The sequence below is a fragment of the Trachypithecus francoisi genome, unplaced genomic scaffold, assembly GCF_009764315.1.
Source record: "Trachypithecus francoisi isolate TF-2019V2 unplaced genomic scaffold, Tfra_2.0 Lachesis_group6, whole genome shotgun sequence".
NCBI lineage: Eukaryota > Metazoa > Chordata > Mammalia > Primates > Cercopithecidae > Trachypithecus > Trachypithecus francoisi.
Genome location: NW_022681471.1, coordinates 2,855,232 through 2,871,759, shown reverse-complemented (window position 1 = coordinate 2,871,759; position 16,528 = coordinate 2,855,232). Strand labels below are relative to the sequence as shown.

Genomic DNA, 16,528 nt, shown 5'->3' with positions numbered 1-16,528 from the left:
TGTCATGGTAGGTTTGATATTTTATTCACATTTTTTTTTTCTACCCTTTCAAATAAACTCATAGCAAACACTAATATATTCATAAATATTCATCTATGTTCTACCTAAAATTCTTATGTACTACTAGTGATAGACTACCCTTTGAGACATACTGCTCAAGTTAGTTTAAAAATAATTGTCTTTCAGAGTATGGAAGAAATCAGAGGTGGAGGGCAGGGTATAATTATTCTAGACTATGGTTTGGAGAGACTGCCACTGATGTTGCTTATCTAAGATGTTTAATTGTCACTTTCATTTCAAATGCCCATTGTAATGACCAAAAGAGCTATAAGGGTGAAAACCTGGAGAACCTAGAAAGGTTCCATCTGTCATCTATATGCCAGAAACTTGGAGGGTTCTCTGAAAGATGAAAACATGACAGAGAGAAATCACAGCAACTTGTGTTTCATGTGAAGCCAACGGCAAGCCTGTCCAGCAGGGACTGGGGGCTAGGGCACTCTGAGTTGGGGACTGTAAGTTGAGGGATCAATATTCTAGAGGAACTCCAGAGAACGCATAACTTGCTGAATGTAACTTAGAATGGAGACTCGGGCCTCAGTGTGCTACTGTCAGCACAACACTGTGCTGAATCAAGTGGCAACAAGGACAGCAAATTGACGAAGGGGGACACTGAGCAAAGAAACAGAAATATGGAACAAAGGTCTTGTCAAGGTCTCTTCCATCTGTAGCTCCCTTCTCATGTCATGTGGGACAGGGTTCTCTGATCTGGCAAAGTGTGCCTAACAATATTAATCTCATTTCTTGTCCTTGTGCTGGAAGCACTCTCCCAGGCCCTTTGTTCAGCCAGCTACTTCTAGTCCTTTTTTTTTCCCCCACTTAATTATCATCTACTCAGAGAGACTGGCTCCCATTTAAAGTAGCCTCCTCCCTTATTCTGTATCAGTATCCACTTTCTTCATAGCACTCATTACAGTTTGTAATTATTTAATTTGTTAGTTGACTTATTTTTTGTCTGTCTTCTCCACTGCATTGTAGTAAGCTCCATGAAGGCAGGGATCTTGTCTGACTTGTTCACTGATATATCCTCAAAGCATAGAATATAGTAGGTGTTCAGTAATGAGTAAGCATTACTAGAAAACAAGCAGGACAAAATGGATTATTTTTAATATTGCCAAGGTATAATATATAGTGAAGATAAAATTGTCATGATTGAATATGCATTGTCGGAGTATATGAAACAAATAGTTTTAGAAATTTAAGTAGAAATCATCAAAACCACAATCATGGTGAGATACTTTAATATTTATCTTTTAGTCCTTGACAGAAAAAATAAAGATACAAAGCATTTGTATAATATAATTAGCTTGATTTAACAGTTATAATAGAGTTCATTGTGAGAGTACACATTCAAATGTATGTGTATGGAAGTTGCTCTCGTTAAAATGAGAAAGAAGATATTATCATTGATATAAAGGAGATTTAAATATTACAAGTAAGTAGTCTTAAGGGCAGCCAGAGAGAAAGGTCGGGTTACCCACAAAAGGAAGCCCATCAGACTAACAGCAGATCTCTCGGCAGAAACTCTACAAGCCAGAAGAGAATGGGGGCCAATATTCAACATTCTTAAAGATAAAAATATTCAACCTAGAATTTCATATCCAGACAAACTAAGTTTCGTAAGTGAAGGAGATATAAAACCCTTTACAGACAAGCAAATGCTTAGAGATTTTGTCACCACCAGGCCTGCCCTACAAGAGATCCTGAAGGAAGCCCTAAACATGGAAAGGAACAACCGGTACCAGCCGTTGCAAAAAACATGCCAAAATGTAAAGACCATCGAGGCTAGGAAAAAACTGCATCAACTAACGAGCAAAATAGCCAGCTAATATCACAATGACAGGATCAAGTTCATACATAACAATATTAACCTTAAATGTAAATGGACTAAATGCTCCAATTAAAAGACACAGACTGTCAAATTGGATAAAGAGTCAAGACCCATCAGTTTGCTATATTCAGGAGAACCATCTCACATGCAGAGACACACAAAGGCTCAAAATGAAAGGATGGAGGAAGACCTATCAAGCAAATGGAAAACAAAAACAGGCAGGGGTTGCAATCCTAGTCTCTGATAAAACAGACTTTAAACCATCGAAGATCAAAGAGACAAGAAGGCCATTACATAATGGTAAAGGGATCAATTCAACAAGAAGAGCTAACTACCCTAAATATATATGCACCCAATACAGGAGCACCCAGATTCATAGAGCAAGTCCTTAGAGACTTACAAAGAGACTTAGACTCCCATACAATAATAATGGGAGACTTTAACACCCCGCTGTCAACATTAGACAGATCAACGAGACAGAAAGTTAACAAGGATATCCAGGAATTGAACTCAACTCTGCACCAAGAAGACCTAATAGACATCTACAGAACTCTCCACCCAAAAGCAGCGGATATACATTCTTCTCAGCACCACATCGCACTTATTCCAAAATTGACCACATAGTTGGAAGTAAAGCACTCCTCAGCAAATGTAAAAGAACAGAAATTATAACAAACTGTCTCTCAGACCACAGTGCAATCAAACTAGAACTCAGGACTAAGAAACTCAGTCAAAATTGCTCAACTACATGGAAACTGAACAACCTGCTCCTGAATGACTACTGGGTACATGACGAAATGAAGGCAGAAATCAAGATGTTCTTTGAAACCAATGAGAACAAAGATACAACATACCAGAATCTCTGGGACACATTTAAAGCAGTGTGTAGAGGGAAATTTATAGCACTAAATACCCACAAGAGAAAGCTGGAAAGATCTAAAATTGACACCCTAGCATCACAATCCAAAGAACTAGAGAAGCAAGAGCAAACACATTCAAAAGCTAGCAGAAGGCAAGAAATAACTAAGATCAGAGCGGAACTGAAGGAGATAGAAACACAAAAATCCCTTCAAAAAATCAGTGAATCCAGGAGCTGTTTTTTTGAAAAGATCAACAAAATTGATAGACCGCTAGCAAGACTAATACAGAAGAAAAGAGAGAAGAATCAAATAGATGCAATAAAAAATGATAAAGGAGATATCACCACCGACCCCACAGAAATACAAACTACCATCAGAGAATACTGTAAACACCTCTACGCAAATAAACTAGAAAACCTAGAAGAAATGGATAAATTCCATACTAATAATTGCTTTGTAAATAGATGATTTCCTAGCAAAATAAAAATAACAAAATTAACTATGACCATGAAGTAAAAGATAAAGAACTACCCCTCTCCAAAAAATAAAGACTCAGACTTTTTCTGGATGAGTTTTCCCAAACCTTTAATGGATCAAATCATTCCTACATTGTTTCATCTCTTTTAGTCTAGAAAAAACAACAGGAAGCTTCCTAGGTTGTTTTAAGAAGCAGGTATAACTCTCATGCCAAAATTTACAAATGTAGCACACAAAAGAAAACTGCAGACACACTTCACTTAGGAATGTAGGAATGTTGAATCATGAATCCTATATAAAACATTAGCACTTGTGGACTTTGCTCAGGAATGCAAGAATATTTTAATATTGGCAAATATATTAATAGTATTCAATAATTAATAGGCAGGGGGAAAGATCATCATGGCAGTAAATATTAAAAGGATTTGATAGAACCCCAGTTCTATCCCTGATTCAAAATGAAATAAAATAATAACAGAAAATTTGTAGAAAACTACAACTAGAGAAATACATCCTTAATTTAATAAAGGGTATCTATCTTACACCAACAGCCAACATTATACTTAATTATGAAATACTAGCACATTCCCATTAAAGTCAGGAAAGATTCAAGAACGTCCACTGTTACGGTTATTAATCAACACAGTTTAAACATTTCTAGGCAATGCAGTGAAAGAAGAAAAATAATTCAGCTGTTATATTGTACAGAAAGGAGACAAAGTCATCTATATTTAGTGATAATATGATTGTCTATCTGGAATGACACTGAAGAACAATGAGAACTAATGAGAGTTAACTAAGGTAGTAAGAAAATACATGTATAAAAATCAATAGCTCTCTTACATACCATCAATCCACTAGAAAATGTGGTGAAGTGGATTATATTCACGAAACAACAAAATATATATGATGCCTGGGAATAAATGTACTAAGAAAAGTGCAGAGCCTATCTGAATACAATGGTAAACCTTATTCAGGGACATACAAAGAGACTTGAATGGAGAAACAAAACTACTTAGGTGAAAAAATTTTGTAACATTATCAGTTCTCTCCAAATGAGTCCACATTTAATTGAATTCATGCCTAGCACATGGGACACACAATAAATGATTTTTGAATGAATGATAAATAAGTGAACATAATTACCATAAAATTTAGAAATTTTTTTTGACTTGACAAAATGATTTTAAGGTTCATCTAAAAAATTCTCAGAGCTGAAAATAAAATTTGATAATAGAGACAATCAAAGGATTACCAGATCAGTTATTAAAACATGATGACACAAGATAGGCCGGGTACTGTGGCTTATGGAGGCCAAGATAGGTGGACCACCTGGGATCAGGAGTTTGATACCAGCCTGGGAAACATGGTGAAATCCTGTCTCTACTAAAAATACAAAAATTAGTTGAGCGTGATGGCGCATGCCTGTAATCTCAGCTACTTGGGAGACCGAGGCACAAGAATCACTTGAACCAGGGAGGTGGAGGTTGCAGTGAGCTGAGATTGCGCCATTGCACTCCAGCTTGGGCAACAGAGCTAGACTCTGTTTCAAAAAAAAAATAAGAAAAGATAAAATAAACAATAACAGTAGTATTGGCACATGAATAGATAGATTTGTGGAACAGAATAGAAAGTCAAGAAGCAGATCTATGATTATGTAAGGATTTAGAATATGATGACGTTATCATAAGTATAATAGAAAAGGATGGATTTAATAAAGGGCCTTAGGACTGCTGGAAAAATTGTATCCCTACTCCATAACACACTGCAAAAAATATACTCCAGGTGCATTAATATTTAAATTTAAAAAGTATAACCATGAAAATGTTGTTAGTATTAGAGTATAGAATGCCTTTATAGGGGTAAAAATAATAAAGGAAGAGATTGATAGATTTAATTACATATAAAATTTTAAGCTTCTGAGCTTCCCAAACACCATAAAAAATGTAAGGATAACCAATTACCTTGAAAAAAATATTTTAAATATGTGGCAGATTAAGAGTTAAGTTCTCTACTATGCAACACAATATGAAAGATGTAAGCTCACTGATTATGAAAGTTGCAAATTAAAACAAAGGATATTTTGTTTTATTTTGGCCATCAAATTGGCATATAATAAAAAACAGGTTTGAGAAAACTGGCACTTGCCTGTACTATTGGTAGAAGTGTATTTTGGGGTGACTATGCTGGAGGGTAATTTGGACATATTCAAGCGCCATGCCTTAAGAATTTATCTTAAGTAATTTTTCATGAATATTTGCAAATATATAAAGCTTCAATGATAATCATTGCAAGCTAATGATAATGTAATGATAATCATTGCAGTATTCTTTATAACATCAATAAATTGTAAACAACCTGAATGTCTTCCTATGGAGAAATTGCTAACTCAATTATAATAGAGCTATATAATAGAATTCCGTGACATTATTAAAGATAGTTTTGGGAAATATTTAATGCTATGGACAAATCTGTGTTATCCTCTTCTCTTATGTAGGAGGGAATTGTGTAAATAAGACTGAAAACCAGTTCTTTAAAATAATGAGAAAGAAGGACAAGGAAGGTTTTACTGTATGTAAGGCCTTGATTTTTATCAATGTATATATAAGCCAACATATTTTCTAAGGTTTTCTGTGATGGGATCTGATTTAGTTGGAATGCATACAGTTTTCAGCTCATCAATTGATTAGGCCTCTTAATACTGTTTGCCAGAGGCAAGTTTACTATTGTAAATCAGTTTACAACAATGGGATGTTGTAATCTTTGCATAGGCTATGCAATCTTGCATATGCAAAGATTGCTATGTAATCTTTGCATAGCAAAGATTTGTATAGGCTTAAGCCTATAGCTTAAGCATTTGTAAATTTAACACTTTTTCAGTTTCACAACAAAATTGCATTTGATTATTAATAATAGGTTGTTAGGAGATGAAAGTATATCTGTTAGCTATTTGACTTTCTATAATTTAAGCAAAGGTAATTACTATTAAAGGGTCATTGAAAGTGTTATATACTTTATATGTTGGGATTAATAATTTTACTTCTTCTTCAGGGCCCCCATATTTTGTGCTTCCAAGTGGGTTTATCCTGCAAAACAGTGAAAACACTACTGGCCAATCTCTGGAAGATTACGCATCGGAAGCTCTGCTGGATTTTTTCTTTCCAACAAGTAAGTTCTTGTTTGATTTTTTCCCCCTCTAATGTTCTTGTTTTGAAAAGAGTAGTTAATGTTTAGGAAGCAGTGTGGTGTATTGGCACTGGAGTGGGACAGAGCTGAGTTTGAATCCTGACTCTGCTCTTTGGCTTAGACAAGACAATCTCTCTGAACCTCTTTGAAATGAAGATATTTACCACTAAGAATTATGAGGACGAACTGAGATAATATTTGTAAGGCATTTCATAAATGTTTATTACTGTTTATAAAATACTTTTCCTCTGCAAATATCTAAATCTTTCACAATTTACCTGAATGACATTGCCTGAAATTTAGTCACTGACCCAGTATTGTGAAATTGATGTCTTCTGTGGCATTAGTGAGGGTACTGTGTGACTGATGTTATGGAATATGCCAGATGTTTCCCCATCTGTTTTAATGATAGAAATCCTAGGCTTCAAGTCCCACCGTCTTTTTGTGATTCTGTATATAATGTGTTTATCAAACACATTATGACCCCTGAGAATTATTAACCACAAATAAACATGTTTCATTTTGTATAGCATGTGGTGCCCTTTCAAGGAGAAGCTTCGTATAAATTGGAATATGTGAAGTACAAAGATAAAGCTCTTATGAAAAATCATGCAGAATTTATTCTAACAAAATTTGATATACTCTATAAGCACAAAATTATATCTATTTTTCAATTCCAGGCCTTACTACTGAATTCTTTAGTGAACTTGAAAAAATCTCTTTGTGTTTCTTTGTACTTGTTTCGTTAAGTTTAAAATAGGCACCTACCAATGAGAATAGCAAAATAAACAAGTTCCTTAAATAAACTGAAAATACTGCAATGGTCAAACTGAGTAAATAAAAAAGAAATCTGAGAAGGTGTTATGTTGTATAGGCTGAGAGAATGATTTGAGTGCCGAAATTAGTCGCAAACAACAACTAATGATGATTTAAGATTTAAAGCTTATGAAAACAACAGATGCAAACGGTCATATACTTACTTTTAATGACTACATTGTACAGACACTGAAACCACCTGTAAAAATGGTCCGAAAAAGATATGTGCATTTCCCAAATATTTCTCCAACCTGGTGCAGAAAAGTGAGTCAAAATCAATTATATGAAGTAACAGTTTTGTCCAACAAAATAAAGTTGTTCCATTTTAATAGAAATGTCTGACCTAGGTTGATTCAAACAATGATTAAATATTTATAAAATGTACATACTGTCTTCTTTGAAGACAACAACTACAGCTTCATAAAACATGAAATATTTTTAACAAATTTATTTCCTCCCCCACTTAATTGAAAATAAACATTCTTACCACTTAAGCATGAAAAAAATGTTCATTGTTTTGTCATTAGGCTATTATTCATAAAATATTTATCTCTTGCAGATTAAAATGATAACCTTGACACACACTGGCAGGGAAGCTTGAGAGATCACCTGATCTTTCTCCTTTTGGACAAAATTATATACTTAAACCTGACAAAAAATTGTTCTACCTTTTTGATTGTTTAAAATTAGCAATGCCTCTTAGTAATTTGAGCCTGGAAGTTAATTTGTTTTTCTTTTTTTGAGGCAGTCTGGCTCTGTTGCCAGGCTGGAGTGCAGTGCCATGATCTCTGCTCACTGCAACCTCTTCTTCCCAGGTTCAAGCAATTCTCCTACCTCAGTCTCCCGAGGAGCTGCAGGCAAGCGCCACCACACCTAGCTAATTTTTGTATTTTTATTAGAGACAGGTTTTCACCATGTTGGCCAGGACGGTCTCGATCTCTTGACCTTGTGATCCGCCCGCCTCGGGCTCCCAAAGTACTGGGATTATAGGCGTGAGCCATCAGGCCTGGCCCGTGTTGATTTTAATATCTAGCATAAAATCCGTCAAATGCACTTAAAGTATAAATTATCAGCTGATCTTAGAGATCATATAGTCTAGTCTCTTCTATGATTAACCCTAACAGTAACCCTCTCTTTAGCATTTCTGGAAAGTGGTGTTTGAACAGTACCCATGGTGAGAACTCAGCATGCAAGGAAGTCCATCCCATCGCTGAGTAGTCCTGACTATTTTCACCGTTTTCTGGGTATTTGACACCCAGAACTGAACACTTGATGCAATCCAACCTAGGGGAGAAGAGCCACTCTGGTCCTAGCAGAATTGAAGAGCAGATTACTCAGAATATAGAACAACAAGTAGGATAAACTCTCCTGTCTAAAATATTTGGAAAATGAGTATCTAGGCCGCTTGGTAGTGCGTTACATTTTTTATCTTGCGTAAGTTACTTTGATCCTTTATTATTTTTAAAACAGAGATTGTAAAACTCAGTTTGGGAGTTTGTTGCAAAGATTAGTAATAAAGTGTGTAAAGCAGGGTTCCTGGCCCAAACAGGTGCCTAAAGAGTGGTAGATATTATTATTATTTTTTTTTAATTTTTTTTTATTAATATTATACTTTAAGTTCTAGGGCACATGTGCATAACGTGTAGGTTTGTTACATATGTATACTTGTGCCATGTTGGTGTGCTGCACCCATCAACTCGTCAGCACCCATCAACTCGTCATTTACATCAGGTATAACTCCCAATGCAATCCCTCCCCCCTCCCCCTCCCCCTCCCCCCCCATGATAGGCCCCAGTGTGTGATGTTCCCCTTCCCGAGTCCAAGTGATCTCATTGTTCAGTTCCCACCTATGAGTGAGAACATTCGGTGTTTGGTTTTCTGTTCTTGCGATAGTTTGCTGAGAATGGTGGTTTCCAGCTGCATCCATGTCTCTACAAAGGACACAAACTCATCCTTTTTTATGGCTGCATAGTATTCCATGGTGTATATGTGCCACATTTTCTTAATCCAGTCTGTCACTGATGGACAATTGGGTTGATTCCAAGTCTTTGCTATTGTGAATAGTGCCGCAATAAACATACGTGTGCATGCGTCTTTATAGCAGCATGATTTATAATCCTTTGGGTATATACCCAGTAATGGGATGGCTGGGTCATATGGTACTTCTAGTTCTAGATCCTTGAGGAATCGCCATACTGTTTTCCATAATGGTTGAACTAGTTTACAATCCCACCAACAGTGTAAAAGTGTTCCTGTTTCTCCACATCCTCTCCAGCACCTGTTGTTTCCTGACTTTTTAATGATTGCCATTCTAACTGGTGTGAGATGGTATCTCATTGTGGTTTTGATTTGCATTTCTCTGATGGCCAGTGATGATGAGCATTTTTTCATGTGTCTATTGGCTGTATGAATGTCTTCTTTTGAGAAATGTCTGTTCATATCCTTTGCCCACTTTTTGATGGGGTTGTTTGTTTTTTTCTTGTAAATTTGTTTGAGTTCTTTGTAGGTTCTGGATATTAGCCCTTTGTCAGATGAGTAGATTGCAAAAATTTTCTCCCAAAGAGTGGTAGATATTATTATTTTTACCTTGGCTTCAGCAATTGCCAATCTTTAAAAAAGAGGAATGTAGTAAAGTATGCTGAGATTAAAATTTGCATAAAACAATTATATTGTTCTTTGCTGATGTTGAAGTGCTTTAGTGATTATAAAATATCAGTTACTACTTTTAAGTTTGTAATCGTTGATAGTATAAGAGATTGAACCGAATCTATTCTGGCCTTAACACATAGACATACTGTGGAGGTTTTTCTTTTTGAATGAAAATCTGATATCGTGCTTTTTAGTTTGTATTTGTTTCTTTTATAAAGCAGGATATTATAGAAAATAAACTATTTGAGCTTGCAAGTCTTTTAGATTCAGGTATGTATGAATTTATTGCAGTTGCATGTGAATCTTGGTGTTAATGCCATAAATCATTGCCTGTTTAAAATTATAGAGTCATAATTTAAGGTGAAACAAAGAATCTTAAAATATATTGTAGTGCCAATATGGTAAGTGTTCACACAAAGTAGATCAATACCAGTGTATCACTTTAGTCACTAGCAACGATCTATGTAAGTTTTACTTACATTCATTCTCGTTGATGCATTCAGTGAGTTTCTGTAGCTTAGTAACGTTAAGTCAGAGGATATAGGTGGGATCGTTTTAACAAGGGGTTAATTTTAAAAGCATTTGACCTGTTGTTATTTAGTTCCTTCTGTGTTATATTTGCATCACCAGCACTCATGATTTATTGTCCTTTTAAACTATCTTACCAATGATTTTTTAACAACTTGTAATTTTCTGCAGTTCACCTAGATTTGAAAATGTGATATTAAATAACTTAGTGGTAACTTTTAGCTGGTCTTATTTTCTTTTAGCACCCACCACTAGCTGCATATGCCATTCAATGCTTGCTTTTCTTCTTTGTCTTGCAGTAATTATTTAATTAGGGAAAGTGCTAATTAATCATGCTGAATTCTGTTTCTTAAATTTCTGTTTCTAAAAGCTTGCATTCTGGGCGAAAATCAGGTGGTAAAGCCTTGTAATGAGCTGGAAGATCTTAATGAGAGTGAATGTTTGAGCTGCAAATGCTGTTTTACATCATTGGGGAACATGCGCTTCAAATGTTTTGCTCCAGTAAGAGATGGTAAGTTCTTCCTCTTTCATTTATTTCTATTTTTTAATATTAAATAAGCAGATCACAATGGCATAAGTTCACATTTGGATTTCCCAGCTTAATACTTAAATGGGACTCCCAATTCTAGAGCAATGCTCCTTAGAAAGTCCTGAGGTGGTCACGACTCTAGTCAGGAGCAATTTCTGCTTAGCCTTTACATGGTGACTTTGGTAATTCAAAAATTAGTCTCACATTTTCTTTTGCTTTTGTCACTCTCTGTGTGTTGTCCTAAAGTTTCCAGGCTGTATGGAACCCTCAGTGGCTGAGAGAAGATACCGGTTGGGCATGCCTTAGCTTACTTTTCCTTGCCCAGCTTTTCCTTCTAGGTAGAATTCTTCCCATTTGTCTTGTCTTCAACATCTCAGTATGTAGCAGTAGACTTAGATGTTCTTTTAAGGTCTGCTTATTAGTTTTTCTTTATTGGGTATTTTTTGAGATAGCGTCTCACTCTGTCACCCAGGCTGGAGTGCAGTGGTGACGTGGTCACAGCTGACTGCAGCCTCAACATCCAGGGCTCGAGTGATCCACGTGCCTCAGCTTCCTGAGTAGTTGGGACTGCAGGCATGCGCCAGCATGCCTGACTAATTTTTAAGTTTTTTGTAGAGACAGGATCTCCCTAGGCTTCCTAGGCTGGTCTCAAACTCTTGGACTCCAGCAGTTCTCCCGCCTTGACCTCCCAAAGTGCTGGAATTTATAGGTATGAGCCACCACACCTAGTCTCATTCTATAGTTTGTGAATTAGGTTCTTCTGAATATTTTTTTCTTTACAAAGTTTTGAGAACTACACCATCTGTTTTTGTTACCTTCATTTGGATAGTGGGGATGTATTTCCAGTTGCTCTCATGATGCGTGGATTTGATATCATGAAACACTAACAAATACTACAAAAAGGATGCATGCAAAATAATATCTTCAGTTCATATAGTCCCTACTCAATTTATGGCTTTTTGTTGAACATGTAGTGTTAATACTGGAAACTAAAAGCTGATCATGAATATAATATTACAATTTTAACACTGTCACATGTTATTTGTAATTCATTTATCATTTCGGTCTTTATATTATGTATGAAGCAACATTTGGTTCTTGCAGAGGAAAAAATTTAACCGTGACTTACAATTCCCCAATCACATTAGAATGCATTTTCCAATGAATATAAGACTAAAATATGCTTATTTCACCTGCGCATTCTTGATTCCTTGTTTAATTTAAGATTTTGTAATTTGGAAGTAAACCTGCAGCACCTGGTTATTCCCAGACAGTCTCCCATCCAAGTACTAACCAGGCTAGACCCTGCTTAGCTCACAAGATCAGATGAGATGGGGCATATTCAGGGTGGTGTGACCATAGTTAAGAAGCTACTTATTTACCAAGTTCATGGTTCATAGATTAATATGCTCCCCAAGTGCTCTAGGATGTACAACATATGATCAAGAGAAAAACCTATTTAGGGTCAGAGGAAGAAATATATTATATGCATCATAATAAACAATGATTGTACAAAAAGAGTAGGATCATTTTGTTAAGGCTTCATTAAGGGACACATATTGAAAGTGTAGTCTTCAGTGTGTTTCAAGAACGTTTCATGAACTCCTGTTCTTTATAAAGTAGCAAGGATATTTACCTGTCACAGAAGAATACCTCCTCATTTCACTTTATTAACTGATAGTTTCTTTATAAAGACTTTATGAAAGAACTTGGCTTTACTTCTCTTGCTTAAGTCGTGAAAGTAACAGGATATAATTAAACCAACAGAGTCTAAACAGATGATGCGAATGTTTGGGCTTGGTGCAATCAGCCTGCTCATCCTGGGATATCTGCCTATTTATTGCTGCTCTCTTTTCTGGAGGAGGTAAGCAAACATAAACTTTTATTTGCTGGTTGCTAAGTATACATGAGTATTTGTGTATAGACATATTTATTAATATACTTCAGAAATATAGGGATTATGTTTGGGTTCTTTATGTTGAAAATATGGTAACTTGGGAAAAACCTAAAACTAGAGTTGCCATAATATGTTTTTAAAATGCATATTATCAGCCAGGCGTGGTGGCTCATGCCTGTAATCCCAGCACTTTGGGAGGCCGAGGCGGGTGGATCACTTGAGGTCAGGAGTTCAAGACCAGCCTAACCAACATGGCGAAACCCCATCTCTATTTAAAAAAATAGAAAATTAGCTGGGCATAGTGGCACATGCCTGTAATCCCAGCTACTTGGGAGACTTAGGCAGGAGAATTGCTTGAACCTGGGAGGCTGAGGTGGGTGGATCACTTGATGTCAGGAGTTCGAGACCAGCCTGGCCAACATGGTGAAACCCCATCTCTGTTTAAAAAATACAAAATTAGCCAAGCGTGGTGGCACACACCTGTAATCCCAGCTACTTGGGAGGCTTAGGCAGGATAATTGCTTGAACCTGGGAGGCAGAGGTTGTAGTGAGCCAAGAACACACCACTGCACTCCAGTCTCAGCAACAAGAGTGAAAATCCATCTCAAAAATAAAATGTGTGTTATTTTATTTTTCCATAGATTTTCTTCTTGCATAGTATCTGTACATTCCCTCATCAAACAAATCCACAGTTCGAAAGAAAAATAAAGTAGCAAGCTTGGTGTGTGTGCAGTGGGGGTGGCTATTAACTGTAAATCAGAACAGTTCCTGGAAGTGTTAGCTTCCATTGAGTCATCTGCCATTGCTCTTTAATGATCATCTACCGTTGGGTCATAAAGCCTTGATCTGTCTTCAAGCCAATTGGTAAACAGATTTCTTCGTACCATCTTATACAAAATGCCAATGGACTACCAGCATGATGCTTCCCAGCTTTTTTTAAAGAATACATATATATTAATATATATATATAGCTCCCCACCTATGGGGACAGAGTGGGTATAGAGATATAGAGCACAGTCAGGACTAGAGTGAGGTGAGTGAGGCACTTAGAGCACAAAGTTAAGGGAAGCACTCACGCTAGGGTTTGTGCAGTGCAAGGTCAGCATTGTCACTACCCTGAGAATAAGTACCTCCTTAAATTCTCTGAGAAAGGTTAAGCATCTTTGATGTTTTTATTGAAGTTAATGGGGAAGTGGTAGTTGAGTTACCAGAATATGGTTTAGATTTTGCAAGAAGAATTAGACCGTATACATTACCTTAACTTTGGATAAAGATCATCAAGGTGATTGGCAGTAGGAGTGGAATTTTTGACCCTTCGTTCTTCTCTTCAAAGGTTGATTTTTTATTAAAAAAAGAAAAAAAAACCCATGAATAAACAATAAAGTAACATTTGCTAGAAATTGGTGGCTAGGAATATACCATGAAATTCAGAGAGTTTCTAGGATAATAAGTTTGGTATGATAACTTCATTATGGTCGCTGTGTTATGCCTCTGCAAAGGAATTTTATGGGGGTGTTCAGGTTCCCTGAATTTTTTTTTTCTCTAAAGTGAAATCCAAAGGATTATTCTCTGGATGCTAATATATTTCCTTCTTTCTGCATAATACAGACTGCTTGAGAAACTTGAACAATGTGAGTAAGTGTATATATTGGATACTATACGTTTTGGTTTACTATGTTTTATTTATTTATTTTACTATTTTGTGCAAGATTAGTATGCTCCTTCTTCCATCTTGAGCTGACTATCATGACCCTTGGAGCAGGTAGCAGATTCATCTTGCTGCTTAGCTGAATTTCCAGGAACGATGATTGAGAGTGGATGGGCACTTTAAGCCTATTATGGTAGGCTAATTTCAGAGGCAAGGGGAATAATTGTGTAAGAATGGGGAAATCCCATCCCTGATATCAAACAAGGAGCCAAGTGCAGGCCAAAGTCTGCTTTTGCAGGGCAAGATATCTCCTTAGAATGATTTCCTTAACTCACTTTCTGTTCTCCATTTCAAAGAATAAAGAGATAGATAAAATATTAGAGTAGGTAAAATAAATAACCCATAAAAGAGAAATAGACACAGCAGTAAAGTCAATATGTGGTGGCTTAAAAAGGAAAAGAAGAAGCCAAACACAGTTGTTTGTCTAAATCAGAGGTACCAAAAGCTATTTTGGAAGACCTTTTTTTGTTCTTTCATCGTTGGAAGATACCCTTAAGCTCCTCCTCCTGCTAAATCCTGTCTAAACATTAAATAACTGAGCATTCCTTTAAGAAAGAACTGTCGTAGCTCTTCTCTTGTCCTTCAGTTGCAAGCCAAAACAATATTTTGGTATTCCCCAACCTCTGCAATTTGGACAGTGCCTTTTTTTAAGGATCACCTAAGAAGCCAACAACTGGCAAAAGTTGGAGAGCTTAAAAAATGAGAAGGACTTTGGGAGACCGAGGCAGGCAGATCACGAGGTCAGGAGTTCAAGACCAGCCTGAACAACATGGTGAAGCCCCGTCTCTACTAAAAATATAAAAATTAGCCAGGCGTGGTGACACCTGTAATTCCAGCTACTCAGGAGGCTGAGGCAGGAGAACCGCTTGAACCCGGGAGGCGGAGGTTACAGTGAGCCAAGATCACGCCACTTGCACTCCAGCCTGGGCGACAGAGTGAGACTCCATCTCAAAAAAAACAAAAACAAAAACAAAAAACCAAAAATGTGAAGCAATTTGAGTTGGTGGGAGAAGTAAAAGCAGTGTAGGTGAAAAGGGTAATTACGCACCAGAGCCATATGTACTTCAGTTTCTGGCACCTAAGTCATTTTTTCCACTATTTACCATATTCATTCAATGTTTGCGTGTGCCAGGTATAATGGAGGATACAGAATTTTTAAGACATAGGCCCTAATTTTAAGGAGCTTAAATCCACCTTAAAACAAATCCCAAGTATGACACATTTAAATTACAATATAAGATGAAAATAATTAAGGACTAAAATGGATGGTAGCAATAACTTACAAAAGTTTTGAAGCAGTGGAGAACAGGTTAAGTGGGAGAGGGCAGGTCAGGCTTCATGGTAGAGGTCCCGTTTGAGGTCGATTTTGAAGGGGGACAGATTTGGAGTAGATGGAGGGGGTCCTTTTCACAGAATTAATTACATTCAGATGGTGGTCTTCTCCCTATAGACACCTTAACTGATTTCATTTCTGAGCAGATACGGCTTAATTTTTCCACTGGAATAATCTACAAATGAATTTCTAGTTTACTTCTAGTTGACTTGAGTTCTAGTGTGATATGAACCTGGTATACAGAGGACTCAAGCCGGCTTGAACTGGGTGCACATACAAAAGGAAGCAGAGAGCCTTAGTGAAAAACTTTCTAAGAATTTACTAATAACTATATTAAACTAACATATAAGATGTGTTTTGAAATTTATTGCGTCCTCAAGGTTATGTAAGATCTATTTTTATCCTAATTAATAGGGATCAGAAACTTCATTAGGTATAAGTGCCACTAGTAGGCTTAAGCCTTTGCTTAGAGGAGAAGGAAGGAAAAGATCAAGTGGATAGCAACAAAAGGAAGCAGGGAAGAGGAATTCTAAGGGGAGGAGAAAAAGGGAGGTGGCTGAATTGTTCTTATAACAGCTATTACTGTAGTCAGTGACAGTAGTCTCAAGTGCAGTTTCTAATTCGGTTTCTAATCTTTATCTGCTTTTAGATGAAGTT

General features: G+C 36.5%; 1 protein-coding gene across 1 annotated transcript in view; it reads left to right on the top strand.

Annotated features, from left to right (window-relative positions):
* FMR1NB (FMR1 neighbor) overlaps positions 1 to 16,528 on the top strand; it is a 45,725-nt gene that overhangs the window by 16,248 nt on the left and 12,949 nt on the right. Inside the window, exons 2-4 of the mRNA XM_033201303.1 lie at positions 6,277 to 6,393; positions 10,775 to 10,915; positions 12,701 to 12,797. Of these exons, the coding sequence (XP_033057194.1) occupies positions 6,277 to 6,393; positions 10,775 to 10,915; positions 12,701 to 12,797 (355 nt within the window). The remainder of the gene's footprint in view (positions 1 to 6,276; positions 6,394 to 10,774; positions 10,916 to 12,700; positions 12,798 to 16,528) is intronic.